The sequence below is a fragment of the Solea solea genome, chromosome 18, assembly GCF_958295425.1.
Source record: "Solea solea chromosome 18, fSolSol10.1, whole genome shotgun sequence".
In the NCBI taxonomy this organism is placed as follows: domain Eukaryota; kingdom Metazoa; phylum Chordata; class Actinopteri; order Pleuronectiformes; family Soleidae; genus Solea; species Solea solea.
In genome coordinates this window covers 3,792,211-3,819,550 of record NC_081151.1, presented here as the reverse complement: position 1 = coordinate 3,819,550, position 27,340 = coordinate 3,792,211, and the positions used below count along the sequence as shown (strand labels likewise).

At 43.4% G+C, this 27,340-nt stretch overlaps 1 protein-coding gene across 7 annotated transcripts in view; it reads right to left on the bottom strand.

The window, feature by feature from the left end:
* LOC131444521 (AT-rich interactive domain-containing protein 1B-like) overlaps window positions 1–27,340 on the bottom strand; it is a 204,799-nt gene that overhangs the window by 105,439 nt on the left and 72,020 nt on the right. For 6 of the 7 annotated variants that reach the window (XM_058614911.1, XM_058614906.1, XM_058614910.1 and 3 more), the window contains 2 exons: window positions 18,000–18,176; window positions 2,635–2,739 (listed from right to left, as the gene is read on the bottom strand). In XM_058614911.1, the coding sequence (XP_058470894.1) occupies window positions 2,635–2,739; window positions 18,000–18,176 (282 nt within the window). The remainder of the gene's footprint in view (window positions 1–2,634; window positions 2,740–17,999; window positions 18,177–27,340) is intronic. The other variant, XM_058614907.1, reaches the window with a different exon arrangement.

Here is a 27,340-nt window from a genome sequence, read left to right as displayed (position 1 = left end):
ACCCTGAACAAGTGACAAAAAGATAACCACGTTTCACTTCACCGCTTCACGCCCTCTCTCTCTCTCTCTCTCTCTCTCTCTCTCTCCCTCTCTTAGTCATTCTCTTTCTCATCCTGCTCCTCACCCTCCTTCCTCCTCACCTCACCCTCCCACCCCCGGTTCTCTGTCTGTCTTTCCACATGGCTGGCCATCCTCTCCCATGTCCCAGAGGATGGGAGGCTGTGCGGCAGCTTGGCAGGCTGTCAGGGGAGCGCCGGAGAGCAGGGAACATGTACTGACTGGAACGGGGGTGGCGGTGGGGTTGGGGAGGGTGGAGAAAGAGGGGGAGGGACGGTGGGTATGAAAATCCCCTGGCTTTCTCACCTAACTGTGGCACTGGAAGAACTGGCTCACCTAGTGACATTAGGTGAAGCGTTCAACGGGCAGAGAGGAGGGGAAAACACAGAGGTCTCACTCCTCTTCTTCTTGTGTTTTTGTGTACTCTCGCACACAGCGGGGAACAACGAGGCAGTAGTCAACATGTCGTCCTGTGCCAATCACGCCACTCAGCTCGGTGACGCCCCCTCAGTTACCGAAATCATGGCAGGTCATTGTTATTTATTTACTCGTAATCGCCACACCTGTCACTTTTGAAAACGGCACAAAAAGTCAACGGCGAGAAATATCATTTGAATTCAGATTGAGATGACTCATGTGTAACATGACGCAGGGGATTTTTAAAAAAAAGAATATATTTCAAAAGTTATGGCATTGTGTTGCAGGGACTTTTGCACAAAATGTTAAAATTCACAGTTTTGGCATTTTTTATTCTTCGAGCTACGAACAACTCTGACAAAGTTTTACTGGGAGTGGTTCATCCTCTCCACAGACAATCTTTGCGTTAGCTGCTGACTTCACTATTGTGTGGAACTGGAGGAACCGGCTCGGCCGGACCACAGTAAAACTGAAGAGGAGGAATATTAACAACCATGTGGCGAGCGCTCGTGAAACAAACGCTGACTGCTTGTTACAGAAGGTGCTTCTTTTTAAAAATATACGTACAATTATGTATTCATAATATAGATATATATAAACTCACATTACAGTATCCTATAATACTTCTTAAACATTAAAACTATAAAGGAAAGGGCCACTTTGACTTGCGTTTGTGAAAAACCTACGACAGCACTTTTCTTCTCCTTTCAAAAATCCCGCCACATCACACGGCAGCCTCGTCCCAAAACAACAACATGACACTTTGCCGACCTGCGCTCGCTCACTCCCTTCCTTCCTTCCTCCCTCCCTCCCTTCTTCCCTCCCTTCTGACAAGGGGAAAAAAAAAGATGACAGCAGCTTTAGATCTGACATCAAACGCTGGCAAGAGAGCGAGAAAGAAAGAGAAAGAGGAAGAGAGAGAGAGAGAGAGCGGTTGCATCTCTGCCGTGACAGCTTGCTGGAAGAGCCTGGCAAGCACTGAGCAATTTCTCTCTCCTTCCCTCTCTCTCTCTCCCTCCCACCCCCACCCGTGTTCGTCTATCCATCTCGCCCTCTCCCCCGTCTCTGTGTCTCTCTCTCATCAATACTTGCCACCGATTAGGATCTCTGCGAGCCCTGCGCTTCGGATGGGATGTGAAAACACACGGAGAACCCAAGGGGTAAAACGCCAGGATTAAAGTGGTGAGGGAATATGGGGTGATGGTGGTGTTGGTTCAAATAGATCGGCCCGTGTGACTGCGGCTCCTCGCCTCGCCTTACTCTCCCTCTCTCTCTCAGTCTGGATTCACACACTGATGCATCAAGGCCATTTCTCATTATAACATGAGGTAGGGAGGGGGGGGGGGCAGGAGAGACAGGGGAGGAAAAGGTACAGGGGGGGGGGCAAGATTGTAAGAAAATGAACATAACATTTAAAAAAAAGGAGAAAAGCCAAGATAAAGCAGGCGATATGAGCTGTTACGGAGAAAAAAAGAGAGTGTACGACAAAGCGGAGGAACAGGAATCACTCGGAAAGCTGATAAATCAGCCAGTGATTTGAAACAAAGACAAGTCAGCGCCAGTGTTTGCTAAAAATTCACAGTCTGTTAAAAGTATCAGTGCACGGAATATACTGCGACTTAATTCGAGTTCACAGACTCGGATTTAGCGTTTTTTTGTTTTTTTTCTCCTGCAGTTTGCTCTTCCACTCCTGAGGCTCTTCCAAAGTGTGTAGTAAATTAAACGGCACACACCTCGAGCAGTGCCAATATTTGCAACTTTTGCAAATGTCTATTTGTTCTATTCTTAAAGTGCTGAGGAGCTGGAAGAGAAGGAATGACAGAGTAGAGAAAAAACACTTAGTTTAGCCAAAAAGAATAAGAAATGAAAGCCTAGCATCACAGTTTCTCCGCAATTACTCCTCCTCCTCCGTGCGACCCGCTTCACAATTTCTAGCTTCTTAGCCACATGCCAAGAGGCAGTGCACGTGGGTCTGCATGTGTGTTTTCTCTGTGCATGTGTGAGTGAAAATGCTCAGACAACGGGCTGAGGTGTGTGCAGAGAGAGGCACAAGTCAGAACCACAGAGTGTCACATGGCGTGTGTGTGTGATGTAATACTGTATTGGGGTTATTATGTGAGAATGTGTTGTCGCCTATTGGTGGACCAGACTGTCACTCACCGGCAGACTGCAGGGGCGGTCGTGGGAGACGCCGTCTTCGTTGTTCGCTTTCCCAGAGTTCCCTGGGGCAGGACCCCTGGAGTTGTAGCTCTCCTGCTGGGCCTCCTAGAATGAAAACACACAGCACAAGGAGTCTATGATCAATAAATGAAAACAACATGTCTTTTATTCCACATCTCCACAATCATCATTAAGTTAAACAGAAACAAAAGCGACATATTAACCCCCCCCCCCCCTCTAAAATGCATGCAAATGGAGTTTAAAAAGAGAAGGAAGACTGCAGAGGAAACGTTTCAAATGTTTTTTATGCGAGTGTTACGGTATTTTGCGTCATGTGTAAATGGAGTTGGAGCTGCCATCTTTCTTTTTGTCTGCACACAAAGCGTTGGTTTTTGTTCACAGGAATGTTTGCCTGAAGAAGGCTTTGTGAGTCCACACACACACACACACACACACACACACACACACACACACACGGGAGAGAGACAGAGAAAATGCACGAGCAGACTTCTAATCATCCGAACACGCACCCATCAGCACAACATACCCGTCAATTCATTTCAACCAAATCCCGGCCTAACCACCCACTAATCCTCGGAACACACACACACACACACACACGCACACTTACAAACACTCACAAATACACACACTCAGTTCTATTGTTCAATCCAAGTCATTTTCTTTCCCTCTGTAATCACAAGCCTATCTAGTGTAAACCAATTTTCTCCCCATTGTCGGAGGTGGTGCCCTCTCCCTCCCTCTGTATCGCTCCCTCTCTCCCCCTCTCCCTCCCTCCTTTTTTTTCTCCCATTCACCACGGAGGTCGTCCCTCCATCATGTTAAGCGTTGGCAGCACAATGGCAACTTGTTAAAGAGCTCTGAGTGGAAGGATTAGCGATAACTGATCGGCGAGACGCGGCGAGAGATCACACACACACACACACACACACAACCAGACACAACATACTTAAAGCGACACACACACACACACACACACACACACACACACACACAGTCTGTGTGTTTTTACTTTGGGAAAATCCATTTTTCTTTTGTCCCCAGTGTTAGATTTTTTTATCGGTGGTGTGATTATACTGTAGTAGGTGGGCAATATTCCTGTCAGGTAGGTGATATAATTTTATAGCTTAAGATTATTCTTCACAGCACGAGATGTATCGTGTGAAACGGATCTATTATTAGAGCATTAAACGTGACATCATCTGTGCCTCCGAGGTGAATGACAGCGATTCAGTACGTTTTGTAAATTCTGCAGGAGGGAATTATGTTAAATTCATATTTACATAGGCAATCTGCATGCTATTTTAACAAGAAAATACACTAGATCTAGCTCTTCAAGTCTTGAAAATGAATTCACAAGTTCCAAACTTACAGGAGAAAAAAAAAAATGCTTTAAAATCACATGCAGCAAAATATCCTTGAACGTGTCTCAGCGGTTTATCGGTTTTATATTATGTGTCAGTCAGTGATGATTATTACATTTTGTCAGTGACATAATTCATTTCGTTTGTGTTCAAAAAAATCTAAAAAACCCTAAAAGGGCCAGAAAATGTCAATTTTCCCAGAATAACTTTCAATATCTGGCAGTTATGTACAATTTACTGCATGCTAAAATGGTGTATTAGCAATTTAAAATGTTTTACTGAGAAAAAAACACCAGATTTTGTGTGTTAAATTTGAAAATTGAACAGTATAACAAAAAATGGAAACTATGTACAGAAGTTTGTTCAACTCTCTCCTCTGTGGTGACAAAGACGCTGATTCGCCGGCTTCCTGCAACAAAAATAACCGTAAAAAACGGTTCCGATGACAATGCAGAGTGCGCTTGCGTGTTAAAGTATCATATGTTATGTATTCAGGGTGGTTTAATGTTTCCTGTCCTGTTCTAGCTTTACTTCCAGCCATGTACGTGACACATCTGTGCAGCAGCATCCAGTTTACACATACTGTACTTTACATCAAACATATTTCACAACATAATGGGAAAATAGTCACATACCACGAAGGAATGTGATCTTCATATTTTCTTTTCTTCCCCCTCATTTAAGTGATCAAAGTGAAAGAACTGTACAAAGATGTTTAATATCTAAAAGATGTCAAAACAGAGCCTTAAAAATAATCCAGAATAAAACAATGAAAGAAGTTGGACAGCGTGTTTTTCCTTTATACTTGCAAATCTAATATTTATGATTGTTTTAATGAGTGAACTGTCTTCTCTGTGATAAACGCTCCATGTTGTGGCGGAGAGTTTGACCACAGAGAGAAATCCTGCAGAAATTAAGCTAAACTAATAATAATCAGTTTAGATTTAACATAATAATAATAACACTGCTAGTCAAATAAATGGAACGTCATATGAACATAACCTAATAAACCGACCGAAAACCAGCAACAACAAACGCCAGGGGGGGGGGGCGGGGGCGCGGATCAATCGAGACCGCGTATGTTTCTATAAGAAGTGACAGGCGAAGTTGAGAAAAACAAAGCAACACATGTTAGTTCTGTTGTAAGGTCCCAAGGCAAGTGCCGCGTCCTGTGTGCACAGCGACATCACAGGATGCACGACGCCAAACATCGGGCTTATATTACACTGTCAGAAGAGAGAAGACACAAGTGCACACCTGCACAGGTACATAAAGACTCGGGGAAGGAGTGGGAAATACGACACGGGATAGAGGCGCACACACACACACACACACACACACACAGAGATCAGTTAACACGTACAAAAGCTGCATATGAACAGAGAAAAGAGAAGTGGCTGCTGACCCATGTCTCATATTTATTCGGGCATATGAATCTGCAGCGTGTGTGTGTGTGTATTTTTGTGTCTTTGTGTGCACTCCGGGGGGAGTTCCGTTTTTAAGTGGGTCAATGAGAGGTTAGCCTCGTACTACTGTGTACACTCACGTTCTTACATCATCACTGTCAACTGTAATGTGGACAGAGAAGGTGAGTGAGACAGGGAGGGAGGGAGGGAGGGAGGGAGAGCTGAGAGATGAAGTGCAGGAGGTGAGATGCAAAAGAGATAAGAGGAGATGAAATGACTGGGTAAGAAAAGCAGAGAGAGAGAGAGGAGATGAGAGGCGAGTAACAACAGTGGCAGAAAGACTAGAAGAGCACATCAGAGGCAAATGAAGGAGTGCTGCGAGTGCATCCTTTCATTTGAGTTTTTTTTTTTTTTTCCAGTCCATTGTCTCAAAATCCCATTTCCCAGCTAATTTAGAAGCTTCTAAAATACACTCCACTCCATACCTTAAGCCTTAGGCCACGGCTAATCCCGTCTTCTCATAGAGACACACACACACACACACACACACACAGGCGCGCTCATTCATCCTCCGTGCTTTTCAAAAGACTTCATCTTGGCATAGTAGAAGCCAATGAAGGCAAGCGTTTGAAGTACATCAGGGAATGCAGGAATCAAACTGTGAGCTAAATGCTATTAGACAGCTGTGTGGAGAGGCAGTGTAATATTAGATTTGATTGAATAGATGACTAGTGAATGTGGTGTAATATATAGAGCTGGAGAGGTGTTATGTGAACGTAAATCAATATTGCAGCGGCGCCGTGATCCCAGCCACTCTGCGATGAAGTGTGAAACGTTGGGAGAAGCAGAACGACGCAGACAATGGTTTTGGAATGTGTTTTTTTTTTTTGGATGTACCTGCTTCCACGAGCACTCAGTCCAGTGTAAAATTGAATCCTTTGTATTGTGTCACTACAATGTGAGACGTGTTTCCTCACAGAACAGGTCAAAGTTGCCTTTCACTTCATTTCCACCGGCTACTGTAAGCAATCATCCCTCACCACAACACTCTACTTTTCTCGGGGCTCACGCTTGATTGAGACCTGGTTGTTTTTGGGGCTTTTTTTGCGGTCGGTTAAACTTCACAACTTCCAGTTCTACATTCAAGCGGTGCTCGTACGAGTTTGATTGACTGAACAGAACAGCATTCACAACGCAACTTAAACATGCTTCCTTAGTAATTCTCCATTCTGGAATATCTTTCTTTTCAGCTCTCATTTTTTAATGTTCAATGAGTCAACTTTTGTTCCGTGTCCACCGTGCTTTCCTCCTTTCACTCTCTCATCAGACTTAACTGCTCCCTCAGTCTCCATCACTCCACCTCCCTCGCTCTCACTTCCTTCCTCTCCGTCCATCCCCTCTCCCCATTAATCTTGCGCGCTCACCACACCTCTCACATCCATCCTACTGCCCATCTCGTCCACTTTATCTATCGCTTCCCCCCATCACTCTCTGCCTTTACCTTTACATCTCTTTCTCCACCCTGCTCCTCTTCATCAATACCTCCCCCCCTCCCTTCCCCTCTCTCTCCGTCTCCAGCCGCTCTCCTCATGATTACCAAATGAATTAGTCACCCCCCCCACGCCCGCCCTCCCTCCCTCCCTCCGCCTACACCTTAGCAGATGCACATCTCCACAAAATCTGACGCTAATGCCATTAATATTCATTAAAAATTAAGCTTAATTGCATATCTTTAGGAGAGAGGCCCACGTCCCCCGCCCGTCCAAGCCCCTTCCACACACACACACACACACTCACTAACCATACAGACACATGTGTGCACACACACCACCTCCTCCTCCTTCATTAGAGAAGACACAGACCTTCTGATGTCCAGTTACACAAACCCACTGAAAGTGGGTCAGTCACTAAAGGACGAGACACTCGTATCAAAGGGTCAGGCAGAGGTAGACAGTGAGGTAGAGTGCTTTCTCTTCATGTCTTTATTTATGTGTGTGTGTGTGTGTGTGTGTGTGTGTGTGTGTGTGTGCGCCCTGCACTCTGCAGTAATTACCGTTAAAGGCAGTATTTTTAACTCTCATTTAGCCGAGAACAGCCGGCCTTTCACGTTAAAAACACAAGACGTGTGTGCACACACACACACACGCACACACACACCGTGTTCTGCAAAAAAAAAAGGTGACAAATCAACATTTGGTTATTTCCCGAGTCGCTCGTCTTTCATGTTTCCTTGACACTTGGGATGTTTTGATCCATTTCAGGAGATTTGGACGGCATCACAGACAGAGACACACTACATTATACTATTCCCCCTCTCATAGAGGGAGCATGTGTGTTTAAAACAGCGCGCCGTTAGACTTTATGTAAATGATGAGCAGTTATTCCAGGATGGTGCCAATTATTATAACACTGGGGAAAGGTGACCGTTATGGAAATAATATGTGCTGTGTGTGTGTGTGTGTGTATCGTAACATATCCGTGTGTGTGTGTGTGTGTGTGTGTGTGTGTGTCCAGCCCATCTTAATAGGTCCATTTGTACCAGGGCCTGTTCTAGTACTGTGTCCTTCAGATTGGATTCTATCTCAGCAATCCCCCTGACCTTTACCACAAAGAGACTACAAGAGAGGACCAGAGCACTGAGACACACACACACACACACACACACACAGGCTGGGCCACTACTCTTCTTCGGACACTGCACTGACTTCCATTTATTTTGACGGTCTAATAACCTTAAAAATAACCGGTGAAACCAGCAACCTCACCACAATTCAAATCTTAGCCCTAAACTCGGTTACTTAGAAATAGGACCAGGTTTTGGCCTCTATGAGAGGGACTAGTACTGGTCCCGACTAGGCCAGTGTTTGTGCCACTTTGGCCAAAAAACATACAGTTTTTTTATTCATTCCGGTTAGTCTGAGATACACGTCTTATTCCCACAACGACAGAGGAAGTAAAATAAATAAATTTGACTAAAAGTCGACGTCAAAGTCACTTCCTTCAAAGAAAAGAACAGCCCTACACTGCTGTTTACTGTGATTCCGTCAAGTTTTATGAGTAAAAGACCTGAAAAAACAAAATACGGGACAAAATTGGTCGAATTACACAAACACGGCCGCATCATCATGACTTTATTCTTCATTTGACCAAGTGGGAAAAAATGGGTGAAACCGCCCTTTAAAGGTCTTACACACACTCACACACACAGAGCAAGCGTTCAGTCTTGCCCATATAAACAGCACACACACCCACATGCAGACACAAGCACAGACAAACACACACCGGGTTTGTGTGCAGGCCGTCCCTCGGGGACGATGTCAGACGTAGCTAACAGTGTAAACTGCACATCCCGTTGCCAGGGCTTTCATTCCACGTTCCTCTAAACAGGCTAATCAAATAAGAGCCACGTCTTTGTGCGCCGTCCTCACTTCACACACTTCTTTGCAAGTCCCCGTCACCATCACCACCACCGCCACCGCCACTGCCAACCCCCCGTCCGCCCGTTTCACTTCGACTGCTTTGGCTCACATTTTAGGAGGAGGACATGCACCCAAAACTGGTGCACACACACCCACATGACTTTTGCTGAGGAACAACAATAGCGGCGTGTTGGCGAAGCTCGACTTTGACTCTTTGACATTTTTTGTTTTCTTTTTCTCGCTCTCTCTGTCAGTGAAGTCTGTATCCAGGAACTAATGTAACGGCATTTCCTAACAAATGGCAGCTAAATGAGGCCCCCAGGGTGCTGTGCCGCTAACTACGAGCACCCCCCCCCCCCCCCCGCCCCCCCTTCTTTCTTTTTTTTTTTCCGGAGCCATTATGATTGTCCTAACTGTTCCAAAAACACCTCTCCCGTTCCTGTTCATTTGCATTTGAATTGCAGCTTTGGCTGTACAAAAACAAACATAAATCAAACAAAAAAGGAGAGAGAAAAAAGGAAGGAGGAGGAGAAAAAGAAAAAAAACCAGTGGTGGGTTCTGGTCGAGCAATTAGCAAGTGTCAGTCAATGTGGAGGTTAAAAAAAAAACACACTGAATGAAAAACATTGTCTCACACACATACAGACACCCCATCACACACACACACACACACACACACACACACACACACACGTAAAACCTTGCTGACATATACAGTATAGACCACTTTTTTTTTTTCAATTTTATCATTCAGTTTTTTTTGCTTGAAAACTCATCAAGCTTAAGTGCTTGTCAGAGGCGGCCAATCGGAGTGTGGCAGGCCTGGGGTTGCCGTGGCGATACGCAGGGACATTTAGAGGACTCCGATAAACTCTGCCATTTAAAAGGTTATGACAATTAACGCGGCTCTCTGCAAATTACCACTGCTAGACCTTTACCCACGGACGTTTCTCTCTCCCTCTTATCACCCCGTACCCAGCCTCCCTCTCTCTCTCTCTCTCTTTACTCTACCTCCTCTGTCTCACCATATGCCCTTCATTTCCACACCCTGTCCTCCCTCCATCCCTTACTCCCTCCTCCTTCTTTTTTTTTTTTCTTCCGTCCACCTCCTTTCCAGCCAGCAGCACTTTTATTATCCTGTTAATTAACAGAGTTCTTCACTTAATATTCAAATGGTGACCAATTAATGACATTGAACTTTGGATGCTCCACCCACCCACACACATACCGTCCCCTCTGCTCTCACCACAGCCTCCATCCTGGCTCTCATTTCCTCCCCACCATAGTCAAGGTGAGCACCCATTTCCGCACGAGTGAATGTGTGTGTGTGTGAGAGGGCAGCAGCAGCGTCTGTATACAGCGATGGGGGTAATAAAGCCAGGGGGCCAGGCAGCATAAAGGCTCCATGGCCTTTTAATTAACCTGGTGTGATTAAAAGCAGGGGTGGTGGAGAGAGGGGAGAGCTGAGGGCCTCCTGCTGCTGCTGCTGCAGCCACTCATACACAGATGGGTGACAGACAGGAAATAGGAGACACACACACACACACACACACACACTGCAATTAACAAAAGTTATAGTTATGCATAAGGAATTGTCGATTTAGTACGCTTAGACTCAAGAATGAGTATAACCCTTAGAACACAGAGTATTTTGACTTTTTTTTCTGCACAACCTAAGCAATCATAATTTTCAGTCTGAATATGTGACCTATAAATATTTACACTTCCTTGATAACTGCTCTGTAGAATCATGCAACTGCCAAATAGGTTACATTCAGATTACAATCTGATTCATTACAAATCTGATTTGAACTGCACACCATGCAAAGTTGCACACTAATACTTTTGTTGCATGCGTCGTCATCATCATCAACAACAGACAGAGTCATATATACACATACATATATATATATATATATATACCTCTATATATATATACATATATAGAGGTACTGGAGCAGAATCAAATAAGATGCATCTTCATTGATTATAGGTGAAATAGAGAAATGGAAGCGAATACGTAGGTGAGATTTATCTTATGATCACGACAGACTCCACTGTCACTCATGTCGCGTTGCCTCACAGTATCAGATATAACTGTATATCTGATCAAGGAGCCCAGAGTGAAGTGACACAAATCTGATTTGATAAGAACAGAATTGATCCAACGGAAATGATACGAGTCACTTCAGTGTGGTAATCAAAACAAAGCCGTGCAGAGATCGTCCTGAAACCGTTCGGTCAAAATTATTTCTTCATCATCTATCGCTTCATAATCGACATGACATGAGGTTCGCTGGGGGTTGCTGGTGCCAATCCAAGCTGACATAGGGCAAAAGAAAAGTGGAGAACCCGGAGGAAACTCTCACAAACACACACAGGGAGAAATGCCCAGAGCAGGACGTGAATCATGAAATTTAGATTTATATTCACTTTTATAACATCGCTGTCCAGTATAAAAAAAAACAAAAAACAACTAAATTTCCACAAATGGGACTAGAGTGTTTCTCAAAGAGGTAACTCTAAAAACAATACGTGATTAAAAGAGCAGAAAAAAAACAATAAAAAAATTATTCTAAATATTTAATATTATAAATATTCAAAGCTGAACAAGACAGCCTAAAAATAATCTTAAAAACGCTGCAATCACGGCGACACAGACCCCCCATGATAACTCATAACGTGTCTTTTCAAAAACTAAAAGTGAAACAGTATCCTGTTTGGTTGGTATACACCACATGGCCGACATGTGACGCGCTTACAGGCATCGCTAAGCGGCGTCAATGAAACAATGAATCAGCGTCCTCGTCCAGGAAGGTCCCAGTGAAATGAGCTTGTCTCCTGCAATCAGGCGAGAGCTCCTCTACGCCCCGCAGCACCGCTCCCCTGGGCCTACTCTCGGACAGGAAGAGGAAATAGTTAAGGCCAATAGAGGAAACGACCAGTGAGATCAGTTTCAGTGGAGAGAGAGAGTGGATAGGTGGTGTTTTTTTTTACTATTTGGAAGTAAATGTCAAGGGGAATGACTTCCTTCTTCAAAGACCAGCAGTCAAATCCTGAGAGGAACTTACCACTCTGTGGCATATTCATCATGCAGGTTGTACTTTTTACTAAATGCCAAAGTTATATTCTATTAAATCTAATTTCTCTCCAAACATAAATTTAATAAAGTTTCCTCAGTAAAAGTGGATGTTCCGTGGAATATTCCATCAAAGCCGCGCCGTGTTCTCACAACATTACCAGTTTAAGTCTGGCATGTGGCCAACGCTAGCTTCCTCTCTCTCTCTCTCTCTCTCTCTCTCTCTCTCTCTCTCTCTCTCTCTCTATCTCTCCCCCCCACCCCCACCCATGTCTTCACACTCCAGTGTATACAATAAAGCAAACACGCCATAAAAAAATCATCTCCAAATTCTTCAAATACTAATCTGCACTACTATAAAAGTAACTACTCTCTGGTTTCCGCTTTTATGAGGTAAAAAAAAAAAAAAGAAAAAGAAGAGTATTAAGACAGTAAGAAAATATCACGCACTTCATCTGTTGTGCATTGAGTGTATTACACCCCCCACCCTCCCTTTTAATAGTAACTTTGTCTTATAGGCTGTAATTAAAGGCAACAATCACAGCAAAAAGCATTAGTGTCATGATATTTATAGCATCTGTTAAAAATAGACTTACTCGAGGAAGTCACTTTAAAGCCTCTGTGTGTACTTTTCTTTTTTTTAAAGAGGGCTTTTATTAGCGAGGTTGCAGATTTGAGCCAAGTGAATAACAATCCACTCACGCCGCCATGTTCAGGCCTGCATTTTTATTTATTTTATTTTATATATAATATATATTTTTTATTTTATATATAAAAAAAATATATACATTTACATAATCTGCTGATTATGTTCTCGATTCATCGAGAAATCGCTTGAAAACATTAAGTGTTTGTCAAACCTGGAAAGGATGATGTTCTCGAATGTCTTGTTTTTGTCCACAAACCAAAATGATTCCCTTTGAATGATTTCTTTGTTATATGGAGCAAAGAAACAAATAAAATATTCACATATAAGAAGCTGAAACAATCAGAAATCTTGTTTTAATCATGAAAAAAAGCTAAAAAAAAAAACAGATTATTAGATTGTTGTAGTTGACCATTCAGCTCTAAATAATTAAACACTCATTTTTACCGGATATTTATTTTTTCCTTTAAAAAAAAGGAAAAAAGGTGGCTTCCTCCCACAGTCCAAAAAATTGGACAACCTAAATTGGATGGATGGATATATATATACACGAACATTTAACCAGATAAAGAGCATCATTGAGATTCAAAAATGACTTTTCTAAGAGTGACCTGGCCAAGGAGGCAAGCACAACAACAGCCATAGATTACAACAACACAAACAGACACACACAAATGAATTAAACACACAATCCAACCAGTGAAATACAGGATCAAGAACAAACCCAGTTATGATACAGGTACGAAGTTAGAACTCTCACAAGTCTATGAGATATGTGGTGTTCTCAAACACCCACAGCACTCAAATAAACCAGCAAACCACCCACATGATTTTTTTTTTTTTCTTTTTCAAAAACCATCTTCTCCCCCGACGCGAATTCTCTTTTAATATATTTTATTTTTTTTTACATCATCAGCCTTTTCATCGCATCAGCCTTGATGTCTTAGAAATGTCTTTTTAGCCCGCTCGACTCCTCGCAATCAGATGAGGTCACGGTAGTGCAATAGACTCAAAGAAAGGCGGCATTTTCACTTCGATTTGTGACAAAACCAACTAATAGCAGTCGGTTGCAGAGCAAATTCCGTGTCAAAGGCAGCTGGAATGGTTCCATCAACTGGAGGATGTCCTCTGGCTAGGGTTAATGGGAGTGGAGTGGCGAAAGGAAGTGCGGAGGGTGCGGGAGGAGCGAAATAAAGAACTTTTCAGCTTGGATTTCTCAGAGTAATGTGGGGTCAAAAAACAAGGGTCACAACCACAATGACATCCTAATCTGGCGTGCGCTTGCCATTGTGCACACGCACGTGTGTGTGTGTGTGTGTAATCCATAGCGTGCACCGCTCACATCATGTCTCATTTCAGCCCAGAGTCACAGACAAAGGTCACGGTTTGACCTTTTCACGGCTCAGAATTGCAGCTGCACACACTCCGCTGATTAGTTTACACACACAGACACACGTTTACAATAACTGACAGAGAGAGATGCACACAGAAGGAAGACAACAAATACAGGGCTGAGCTGAAAGCACCAAATCTTGGCTGAGTGCACCGCGTGCATGTGTAACTTACCAAACATATTTATACTTTTCCTTTGTTATTTCAATCGACTCCAGTGTTTTCTGATATTCTGTTCCTCTTACCACTCAATCAATGGACAATTAACTTTCCTCCTAATGCCACCGCAGACTTGTTTTTGTTGTGTGTAAAATGTCATGCTTTTAATGATCAATAGTTTGCATTTTGAGTCATTATTTGAACACACTCCACTTAAATCAAGCGAGCGAGTGGACCTGGCTCGGATTTTACATTTGTTTTGCAGGAGGGGAAATGGTGTACCACATATTTCAAAACCCAGGACATTTAGTCATCAACTACACACACATATATATATATATATATATATATAATATCAAGTATATATATATATGTAGTCCTGAAAAGTTTCAGATGAATTAGACGACTGGCGGGGAAGCAGATCCCCGTTCATTAAAAAGCCAGGTTTCCTGTTCCAGCTTCCCCCCCCCCCCCACCCCCCCCCCACTACTAAAAGTCCAACTGTAAGAACGTAGTATAAATGTAAAAGTATGTGAGCGGGGAGCTTATTAGCAGACGGAAAAAGAATGGATTTAGTCGAGCCTGTGGTCTGATGGTGAGCAGACAGGAAGCGGGAGGAGGTGTCGACATACTGCCCGCTGTGTTCCTGGGACATAAATATGCTTTATAGCTCCAACACATAGGAAGGATTTCTTGATTATAGGTAAAGACAGCGGGACGCGGCACTGATGCTGCGGCTGCCGAACGCACTGTGGCTTTTATCGCGGCGTTAACAAGCATGTGTGCTGATTGAACCATTTTCCCCTTAAAGTGGCGCGCATGCATAACAATGACAAAGAGAAGGGGAAGAAAAACGGGCTCTCCCTGGTCACCGCAGCGGTTGGCATGGCAACCGACGCTGTGTTCGGTACAGGTGAAAGTGGGGCTCTGGCCAATCAGAGTGCGAGGGAGGAGGGGGGGGGGGGGGGCGTCTGCGCTACCTGTTGTATAAATGTCAGTGTGAGTCAATTGCGGCGACATCATCGGCAATGATGAAAACACACCATTACTGTCACCAGATGTCAGCGTGGCCATGGAGTGAATAACGTTTGTTCAGTGTGTGTGTGTGTGTGAGAGCGCGTTAAGTGAGAAAACAAGCACAGGAGACAAAAGGTACGCTGGCTAAAATGTTCACTCACTATGAAAATTACTATGTTAAGACTAACGATTTCCTTTTTCTTTTTTTTTGACAGCCTGCTTTTGTGTTCACAATGGCTCCTTGCTTGGCTATGTGTCTTGACGTGCTCAGCAGTCAAGGCTGTGTAAAGGACGGTTTAACTACACCTCCGTAATCACAGTATATCCACCTCCACGGATGAAACTACACCGCTGCCAAACTCGTGCAGGCGCTAAATAAGTCGACTTGCGTTATTTGTGAACCGCTAATGGCGGATTTCAACGTCTGGGACTTGAAAACAAAAAGAACGAAAGGGAAGGAGGGAGGGAGGGAGGGAGGGTAGGAAATGTTGTTCATGCTGCCCTGTGCCGCTCCCTGCATGGTGCCTGGTTTCTTCAAAATGTGACAGAAAATCCTCTAACAGTGGAAACAAGTGGCACATTCCTCCTAAAATACCATGATCTGTCGCTGTGTAGTATTCAGGAAGAGTTTTGTTCTGTCAGCACAGATACGAGGCTGCTAAAGTCGACTGCTGCTGTTTATGTGATCACTCTGCTCTGCTCTGTAAGACACAGTTTAGAGCTATAATATTAGTCAATAGTATCAAAATAATAGAAGTATGTCATTATAACACATTTAAATATGTGAAATGTCAAGTTAGGTGTAAAGTCAGTAGTCTTGAATAACAAATATAACACATTAAGGTCTATTTCCCTCTCTTGTGTTAAAATTTAAAGGAACAGAGTTATGATTTCTAATAAGATTTCAAGCCGGTGTAAAAAATATTGTATTTTTCACTTGACTACGCTCCTCTGCTCCAGGCTGCACATCCCATGTTTTAATCCTGTGTGTGACAACTTGATGCGAAGTAATATAATCAATATTGATGAAGTGATAGCGATCGTGCAGACTGGCTTGGGTGGCCCCCCCCGACTTCCCGCGCCCGACTCCTCCCGTCCTCTCCTCTCCCTCTCTTTTCTATCTGATCTATCCTTTCCTGTCCAGTTGTGCTGTAATCTTTCCCGCCGTGTCCTGTTCTCAAGGCTGCTCTGTTTTGTTCTGCTCTGCTAGGATCCGGGGCAGAGCTGTTAGCCAGGATCGCTCCACGCTGTGACTGCAGAGTGGATGGGAAACACATGGGCAGCCTTCACTTAGCTGAAAAAAAATAACTTGCTTGAACGCAGCCTCCCCAGTGGAAAACACCACAGAACATCATGATGAAACCTGGCAAGAAAAAAGTCTCGATCCATATCTGCAGAACAGGCCCTCTGTTGTGCTGAGGATTGGGTTTGCACTGGCGGGCTTGCGTGCCACGGAAATGTACAATACACTATATCCAGTCTCTGAACTTGTGTTGCATTCAAATGCAATGTATGCTTTTATTTTCCTGCCTTTTACTTTATATTTAAAGCAGAAAGAAGAAGAAGAAGAAGAAGCCATTATGTGTCCTCCCACACCCAGCCTGCAACGCAAATAATGATGGAGTTGTAGGTGGAAAATCTGGCTTTACAAAGTTGTAAGACTAACTCATAGGCGTGGCTCAAAATATAGTAAACAGTCCCTGACGGTTTCAGTCGCCAGGTGTCGCAATATGTCGAATATCACATAATCGCTGTATCGTGATATTATTGGTATCGTGGACCAGGTATCGCATTTCTTACGTACATTATAGATGACGACGGACTGAGAGAAATTATTCAAATTTACCTTCAAGAAGATGAAAATTCTCCAACAAACGTGGGTCAGTGCTGTATTGACTGAAATATTATCGTTTGCACTAATAAATAAATATACGTGCATGTGTGCACGCAATAATTCATTTTCTTCTGCATATTTTTTACGGCCTTGATAGCTCTTTATTTTGGCCTTTTTGGTTAAATTTAGTGTAAAGATGCTATTAAGCGTCAGTTTCTCTTAAGTTCTCTTTATGTTAATCCTCCATTCTGCGATTGCACATTTTGAACGTCACTTATTACAAGCTCACTGTTAAGATGAAAAGATGTAAATTCTGCAATTAATTAGTAAAAAAATAAAAAAAATGTTTTAGCTTAACGGTTCTAGGGAGGGGTGGGGGGGGGGGTAAGAGAAGGTACAGAAACACAGCGTGTGAGATTTACCTTAAGTAACTCTAGTCATGAATTATGTAAGAGAATAATGGGATCCACAGAGCGGGATATGTTGAACCAACACACACACTTTTGTTTATCATTTTTACACACACACACACACACACACACACACGCTGCTTTTTTCCATTATTATGTTTAAACAGTAAATAACATACAGAGGCTCAAAGAATGTGCAATATAGAGCGTCTTATATCACTTTTTTTCCAGTACAACCTAGGCAATTTGGAAATACGTCAGTTCAAAGTTCACTTTTCTCATTTTTATGAACAAAAAGAAAAGAAAAACGCTCTATTTTTTGACTTCTGCAGAACTATTGCTACTTTATATTGCTAACTTTGACTCAACAAGTTGAAAAAATGGGACCTATAAACACACACCCCCAGGATGTCCATATAAGGAGTGGCACATTACCATGTGAGCATTAAAAGCTAAATTACAAATCCATAGAATAAGTGTTGGATAAATTCAAATCTCCTGCTTATATCTTGCTGTTACATTCGTGACATCTATGTTTCCATAGTTGATTTATTTAGATTAATTTGAATCAAATCAAAACGCTGTGAGTGACTTTGCGTGACACGTGAATGTTTGTACCTGTTGTGGAGGTGGTCGAGGCTGGAGGTAGGGGCTCTCTCTGGGGCCTGGAGGCGTCTGCTGAGGGGGGCTGAAGTACGGAGGTGTTCCCTGCTGCCCTGCCTGCTGCTGCTGCTGCTGCTGCTGCTGCTGCTGGCTGTAGCCCCCCATCACCTGCTGGCCATACGGCGCCACCTGCTGAAACCACCAATCACACGTTCATTTGATTAGTGAGGAGATATTTCGGCAAAGGGCTGAGGTTGAAGTATTTTTACCACTGAATTAACAACGGTAAAATTAGCAGGCCGGCATCACAGCAGGTGCCAGGTGACTAAGTGTAGTCTTCTTACCCACAATCCTTCAGGAAGGACTGGACATTAAAAACAAAAAAATAACATCCCACATGAGCCTACAGGACAACTAAAGGTCTTAATTTAGCTCAGACCAGGCTGACACCCGTCTCCCAGCAGTCCTCTGCCTAATGAAACCTCTAACTTTATGTCCTCCGGCGTGCCAAACGCACACTCCCTCTCTCTATTATCCATCTCGGTCAGCTCACAGATGGGACGAGGTGTGCTGGATATTACTACAGGCACATCCCGGAACCCGTAACACACAAATGAGGGACACATGGACGAGCCGGAGCATTCTGAACCGGTGCAGTTAAAAAAGTTGCAAGCGGCAAAGCCAACGCAGCATTACACAGCGGTTTACGGGAGGGAACGTGAACACGGAGTGCGTGTAACAAGCTGGCACCAACACAAATGTATTCTTAATCCCTTCTTGTCATTTGTTATGACTGCAGACAGCACCAGGTGCTCCTCACCCCTCCGAGGATTTCCTCATCCAGACACACACTGTAAAGACTATTAAATAACATTTACGACTGCTGGAGAGGCAATACCACGGCATTCTTCTTGTCATATCCCCCCCCCATCACGTCACGCTGCTTCTTTTGGCGGCCAACAGCGCTGCCACAAACTCATTAAACACGCGCTGCAATTTTGGGTCTCGTGCAAAAGCCTCACACACACACACACACATACAGTCCAACTCCCGCGTTTGCCTGGAGGTCTAAACTTCCAAACGTCCCTTTAAATCTTCCTTGGCAGGCTCAGGAAAGTAAACGTCTCCTAAACTCGGGAGTGATTTATATCTCTAATGATGGACGGTGTTACAGGGGATTCCGTGACGTGATGTCACTGCTGCGCGATGGACTCGTCAGATGAAAGAAGAAGGAAAAGCGCGAGCGGTCCAGAGTTGTAACTTCACGGAGACTGTTACGACGAGGGAACACTCATAATTCATAAAAACTGTGCGGAAACTGATGCCTGGTGTAGGATATAGTGAAGTTTGATGTGGCTGGAGAGAGCCAGGCCAGATTAATATGTTTGAAATGTAACTTTATTTGAGTGGGTGGTAAAAATAAAAAAATTCCCTCTTCACTGGAGGAAGCTTTTTGACTCTGAATAGAGATGAGTGGACAATGTAGAAGACTTTTCACTTCAAAGGAAATTTGATTAGAAAGGACATGTCTGTGTGTGTGTGTGTGTGTGTGAGAGTGTGTCATTAGGGTGATGAGACAGACAGACAGACAGACAGGGTGAGTTCAGTCTCGCTGGCAGAGAGGTTAATAGCATGGCCCTGCTCATGCCAACAGCACCACTAGATTCATTATGACCGGAGACACACACACACACAGGTTTGCATAGTTACTCTTCTTAGGACCGTGCACTGACTCACATACATTTGGCCGAAAACTAAAGCCATGACCAGTTAACGCCTAACCTTATAACCTGACAGCAATTCACACCGCTCTTTTAATAACTTCACCAGTAACTCTGTGAAATTAGGTTCTGCTTCTTATTAGGACCAGGTTTTAAGTGGTCCTGAAAAAGTCAGCCTTTAAAACCAGAAAAAGAAAAATAAGAGAGTTGAGTACACAGACCGACAAACACACACTCATAGATATCATGCATCTTAACCATCACAAATATTAGTATTAAACCTTGAAATGATGACGTTCTCAGATAGAGCTGAAACAATTAGTCGATTGATCGCTTACCAAATTAGTTGTCAAGTATTCTGACAATCGATTAATTGGTTTGAAGCTTTTTCCATTATTTAAAGAAGATTTCTGATTGTTTTAGCTTCTTAAATGTGAATATTTTTGTGAATATTGTGGACAAAAACAAGACATTTGAGAACCTCATTAAATCCAGGTTTGACAAACACATTCAACTTTTTTTTAATGTTTTCCGACCAAACGATTACTCGATTAATCGATTCTGAGAATAATGGTTAGTTGCAGCTCTATTCTCGGATGTCTTGTTTTGTCCACAAACCAACATTTTTCACTTTTAACAGAAAATTGTCACATTTAAGAAGCTGAACTAGTCAACGGTTAATAAGCGAGTAATGGTTGCAGCCCTACACCAACTGTTAGCTCAGCCTTTACACATAAACACATGCTTTTTAAGGTGTAACAGAAAGTGAGCGATGCCTGACTTCCCTAAATGTCCTTATTTGCTAAGATTTATAAGTCAACAAAAGTCCTCTCAAAGAAAGTTGTCTGTGTACGGGGATTCGTTAAAGTCAGAAACACACACAGGTTTGCACAGCTATTCTTTTGAGGACACTGCATTGATTTGCAGAAACAACTCAGCTTCTCAGAAATGAGGTTCTGACAAATTAGGACCAGGTCTTGGTCTCCATGAGAACTACTGGCCCTGACAAGGTCAGTGATTACACCAGAAAAGGTCCTAAAGAGGCAGCAAATACAAGTACACACACACACACACACATCATTAGATGTGGATGAAACAAAAGCAACTGTATCGAGTGATCAGTGATGACAGGCTGCTGTAACACAGTGGGTCTCAACTGGAACACTACTGTTGTGGGATTGGTACGGATTAGGTCGCCATGGAGATCAAGACCAGACAACCGTGGGTGGGTTTTCTTTTTCTGAGACAAATAAAGTGACAGACACGGGGAGACGGTGGAAGACAGACAGAGGAATAGACGGATGACAGCAGAGAGAGAGAAAGAAAGACAAAACACACACACACAAGGTTTGACAAAAGGATTGCTCATTGGGTGTCTTCCTTCTTCCAAACATCGTCTTGGTGTTATAAATAACCAAGAGAAGCAAGAAAGGCTAATGCATAAATAATAAACTACACTGGTTTCCATCGTCTTTAAAAACTGTTCATTTGAGTTAAGGGGATGATTTTAGAAGTAAACACAGAGTAGCTGTGAAACGCGCTGGTGTTACTTCTGCTGTCTGTGAGGATAATGTGAGGGTACAAAAATCACCGTGTAAACCTTCTTGTATCAGGTCATGGAACACGATTCACATACCGTTCCTGGATTTTCAACTCGGTAAAATTAAAGACGTGTCTGTACCAACATTGATGATTTAGTTTAGCCAGTTCCAGAGCCACAACATGTTGGCTTACCATTACATCTAAAGGCCCTGGTATATTGTGCAAGGGAGCTGTAGCATCGTTCTCTTCTTCTTTGGTAGGAGCGCATCCTACCCAGACAGGACCCTGACGCACGAGCATACCAGGGTCAGCGATAGTATACCAGGGCCTTAAATGGGACCCTTAAAAGATCGTAGAACGATACGTGCTTTGGTGTCAGTGTCTCCAAAAGTCTCTAAAAACACCAGAAACCGTCACCAGATTTCTCGCTAGTCGCTTCTTTGAAAAAGAGTTGCTAGAAGGGTCTGAGTACTCGCTAAATATAGCGACAAAGTTGCTAAGCTGGCAACACAGCTGCAAAATATGTTCCACCAATCAGTGTTCTTCAGCACACAGCCCCGCCCCTCTTTAACCTGGGTACTTTCAGTGGAAACGTGCCAAGTTTTTTTTTTTTAAATCTCGGGTAAATGAGAAATGTTCCTGCGTTGGAAACAAGTGTGTTCAGTTTTGTGGTTGACAATGACTTTTAAATGACCTTCCTTATCTAATTAGTACATACACGGCTCATCTTCCTCCACTGCACGGACTTTTATATAAACACTGTTTAAAAGGAAAAACTCCTCTAAAATAAGATGTGAGTCATTTTTGGTTGAAGTGCCAGAACATAAAAAAAACCGACATGGCACAGCAACTTCACTGTCGAGTCACACACACCACACACACACACAGAACAATTTTTGGTAAAACACAGAGACATGTTGTTTGCAGAAGTCGAAGTCTAAATCTATGTCATGGTGACGGTTAATGAGCTGATTTAGACATAAACTGCAGCGTGTATTTCTGTGGCTGATGCTATTTTTCTGCCTCCGTTTGGTCTCCGTGTCCTTCATCTGAAAACAGGCTCTGTCAAATGATCGGCAGCACAGGGGCGAGCGGGGCATCCCTCTTTTCTTTGTGTTCAGTCGTACTCTGACCTGTTTTCCAGCCACCTCGCTGTACGAGTGCATCGTTGTGTCTCTGACATGAAACAAAATCTCTTCCTCTGTGCGGCGCAGCGGGAGCGTCGCCAAGTGACGTGAGCGTCACATTGTGTGAACTCATTTAACAACGAACGTTTGAATGCTAGAGACTTTTGTTTATGTGCAAAAGTCACATCCTATAGTTTTAAACATTCTGAAAGTGCTCTTCGAAGCAGGCCACGCGGTCTTTGCAGCAAGAAGACGCGGGTTCGAGACCTGGTCGGAACAAGGGTCTTTCTGCGTGGAGTTTGCATGTTGCATGTGACTCTCATGTGGAGGATAAATATAAGTAATAATAGTAATAGTAATAGTGATAAATATATATTCTATTTTAACTAACTGTTTATAGTCTAAGTGTTAATATCTTCTTATATTGTAATTTTCTTTTTGGTAATGCATGTTTATTATTTATTATCTTTACTGTCTTGCTGCTGTAACATTTGTCCCCCACTGCGGGACAAATAAAGGACTATCTTATCTTATATCTTAAAGCAGTAGAAAATGGATGCTGTAAAGGGAGATATGCTGACACAGATTATTTGTTTGGTTTCAGAGTGATACTTCAAAGATGTGGTATCTGAATCTGTAGTTTATACATACAAGCTGCCCTTCACTCCTCTCTTTGGAATCACTCTGAAGAGTATTCAAGAGGACACTGACTGAAGTGCAAGCGTGTGGACGGGTAACCAGGAAAGCAGACGATGGGAAAAAAAAGTTAACAGAAACACAGCCAGAGAGAGAGCAGACAACACCGGAGGTCTCGCATGTAGCAGCCTGTCACGGTGGTTTTGGAAGGGAAGAAAGAGCCATTCAAATGCAGCTTGTGTTTGCTCGCTGGGGCCGACTGTATATGAGCGCACTGTACCGACTGAGTACACAGCGGCTCTGTGAAACCTGATTCTCTTTGACGGAGTATATGCTTAGCAGCAAACAGACTTGCTGTGTTGTTGCTTATTCCAATAAAAATAACTGCTGGAAGTAGAAAATAAAAACCATTTTCTGCCTTTTTTTTCCCCCTTCCACTCAGGTGTGCGGAGGCAGACAAAATAACAGTGTGATTTATCCAAAGTGTCTTGGCAGGCACACTGTGTCAAATAAATGTCTGTAATGAAATGACAACAGATGTGAAGTGCTGTAGGGAGAGATGACACAGAAGAGACGTCCTGTGAAGCAAATAATTCACCATAAACTGCACAAACAGTGTGATGAAAACAAAAGCCTTGGCGGCATATTAAGATATAAAGACACAAACACTGCAAAGAACTCAATCAAAAATCTATCAAAACAAGAGTCGTATAAAAAGAGGCAGACAATATCTTCCTGCTCTGCAAATGGAGGGAATAAATAGCCTCGCTGGTGATGCCTGTGTGTGTGTGTGTGTGTGTGTGTGTGTGTGCGTCTTAAATCAGCCGTTTGAAAACCTCGCACGGAACAGGGCACTGCTTGTAATTCAAATGGGCCAATGAGCAATAGACAGGACTTTTCATAATTCTGCCGAGGTGCTGACACGGCTGGCTGGCGACCGGAACCGCAGGTTGCCCCCCCCTTTTTTTTGAGTGACAGATGTGCTCAGCCAAACAGAGTGCTAAACAGAGCCACCACCTTGACACAGGCACACAGTGACAGGCGTGACAGGCGGCGTGCGGGCACTGCATCCGAATTAGCAGCAGCGCAGGACCACAGAGGGGCCAATTTTAGAAGAAACAGGAAGAAGAAGAAAAAAAAAAAACACACTCGCACAGAGAAATGTGAAGGAATACAGAGGAAGATGTTTAAAGAGCCAGATATGGGGAGATAGACAGAAGTGAGATAGAGGAAGGGTGTTACAGACTGAAATACTTAAAGCAGGAGGATAAAGTGATGTTCCACACGATAAAGACAGAGAGAGACGGATAAAGATGGCGATGCAGACAGGGAGATATGTGAAGACAAAGGAGCGACACGGACAAGTAAGTGTAGAGGAGGAAGGAAGGAAGGAAGGAAGGAAGGATGTACAGTCGTGATCAAGATGAATGAGAAGAAAACCTTTAAAAAAATAAGTCAGTGGATCAAAATTTCACTGACAGGCAGAGCGACAGGTGATTATAATGAATTGATAACCATGAACAAGCGAGGACGCGGGCGTCCGGGGATTTGACAAATGTTTGTGGTGTTCACTGACAGGCTGAAGAGGCTAATCATCCAACTGCCCGTCTGTGTCTCCAACAGCAAACTAATAGTATTGTACGACATGTACTACATATATATGTGTGTAAGTGTGTGTGTGCAACAATTATCTCAGTGCATTGTTGTGACAGTCGCTGGCGCACAATAATATAATAACTAAAGCCCATTTAGAGTGCACATACTGACACATTTGAGGATATATTAATTATGTCTCCTTTCCGCTGTGAATGCAGAACACTGGTGTCAATACAATCAATCCCCCCCCCCCCCCCGACTTATACAGACGGAGACAACAAAACATGAAGTTCATAATAGCAACAACAACAATGCTCACAAATTACAAAGCTTCCCTGCAGCGATAAGAGGCAAAGAAAGCACAAAAGAACGTACATGTATATACGTACGTGTGTATTCATCAATTACTGTACGTATGTAACTTAAAACAAGCTTCTTATATGTGAATATGTCACAAAGAAATCATTAAAACAAGGTTTTAGCAACACGTTTCCACATTTTCTGACACTCTACGGACCAAATATCTCAACTTTATTCCATTTCTTTGACTTCATCTGACAAAGACAGGTATTCATTCACAACATTTGTTTCAGCGGCTCTTCGTTTATCGTCATTATTTCTTACAGCGAGCCCTTCTGGCCATTCTGAGGATTCGCAACGCTCCAAATTATTTATGGAAGTTGTTTAAAGAAGTAAAAGGAGTAAAAAAAAGCAGCAGCCTGCTGCACATGCCGACAAAAAGCTGCTCCTGGAAAAATAAAAACCATTCACAGCAGATAATCGCGGCGTCGCCGGAAGAGAATGGACACGGATATTTCAAAAAGCTGGCGACGTCAAAATGACATTTGTAAACAGTGCAAGAGCAATCCCTCACACGCGGACTCAGTTAGTCAATCTGAGCGCAAACACACTCAAAAGAGGGAATAATTCAAAAGGGAAATTTCAGAAAGCAAAGGCAGCAGGGAAACAACAAAGGAGAAACGGGAAAATCTGTCAGTCAGAAGAAGAAATGAGTGTATCGGTATCAGAATCTCATTCATTTATTTATTTATTTCACAGATTATTTGTTATAAATTATAACAAAGACCTCGTCGTCCTTTTGCTCGACCGATCATTTCCAAAACAAACTGTAAATCATTTATGTTCAGTTCATGAAAATAACAGCAAATACAGGATTTTCTTCTTTTTTTTGCAGTTGTAATCTGTAAATGACCATTTTGTCTCATTTTAGGGTTGTTGTTTTTTAAATGACATCAATGAATGTGATCATTTTAGAACTGCGAAGTGACTTTGACTTTTTTCCCTTTTCATAAATTCTCCTGCCCACAAAAGAAAAGAGTCTTCATCTTTTAAAAATGTGGATTTTCTAAACCACAAGGTTTCTGATCTCTGATCATATGAACACATGACCGTCCTCCGCTCCGTATACAAAGCCGACACGTGAGGAGACGCGATAGTTCTTCCCACATCCGAGCCGAGCTGACAGGGAGGTTATCGTTCCACCCAGGACCAAAACAAATCAACCAGCTTCTTCAGCTCGGCGGGGGCGATAAGATCAGCCGCTCGTAGCTAATACCACGGCGAGATGTGAACGCTGGCGCCGGTTTGTGAATCGCAGGTGAGAGTGGGTCCCTTAGCAAAACGCAAGGCGTCAGTGGGAAGGATGAGCATCAACGGTTTCATGATTAAACATAAGGGGGAGAGGAGGAAGAGGAGGAGGAGGAGGGGGTCGCATCGCCGTACCCGTCGTCATATCTCTCCCCCCAAGGTGACGGTGCTCTCTGTCGCTCTATACTACGTTCTCTTCCATATCTCTTCCCCCCCCTCCCTTCCTCGCTGTTGGCACTTCAGGAATGAGCTGCCCTTGGAGGAGCGACGTCCCACTCACACCAGCGTGGACGCCGCACGCATCATAACTGAATTAGAAAGAATAAAGCAGAATAAAAACAGAGCCTGGTGCACGTCTTTTTTATTCCCAAATGAAAACACAAGCCTGTCTATTTCAGAGAGATAGTGACTTAGCCACCTGCTGATAACATGAACATCACACTGACAGACACATATGTTGCCCCCTGTCTGTCTGTCCGTCTGTCTGTCTGTCTTTGCATCTCCCTCTTTCCAGTTCCTGCTAGTAAAGGGAAAAAGAAAGGGCTTTTTTTAATTTTTTTTTTATTGTTGGCTGTGTTGCGACGAGTGTTGGCTGTGTTGTTCCAGGCAGAGCCGTAATGGACATTTGGAGAAGTGGAGCAGGGCAGGTTAATGCTCTCTGTAACGTGTGTGTGAACAGCCATTTATTTATTTATTTAGTTCTTTTTTTCCTTCCCCACACACACACACACCACGAAAAGCTCTGGGCCTTGTGCCACCGGCTCCAAATGTTTTCCCCTACTAAACTAGTAACCCCAACCTGGGGCCAAGATAGACAGAACACGGAGGGGGGGGGGGGGGGGGGGGGGGGGATAATCTGAATGAGGAGGTGGAGAACGGGAGGGGGGGGGTTCAGCATGAGTTACAGCAGGCTCTCTTGCAAAGACACTGTAAAAGAGGCTGTAAAATAGATCATTGATCACTTATGAGGTTTAACACAGAATTTGACAGCATTTGCTCAGACTTAGCAAAATGCAGCAAAATGGCCGCCTGTCATCATCGTGGCATAATGTAGACGTCACAATCCGACACAAAGTAGCCCCCACAAACGTCTCTCGGATCAATCACCTGAGCACAACACACACAG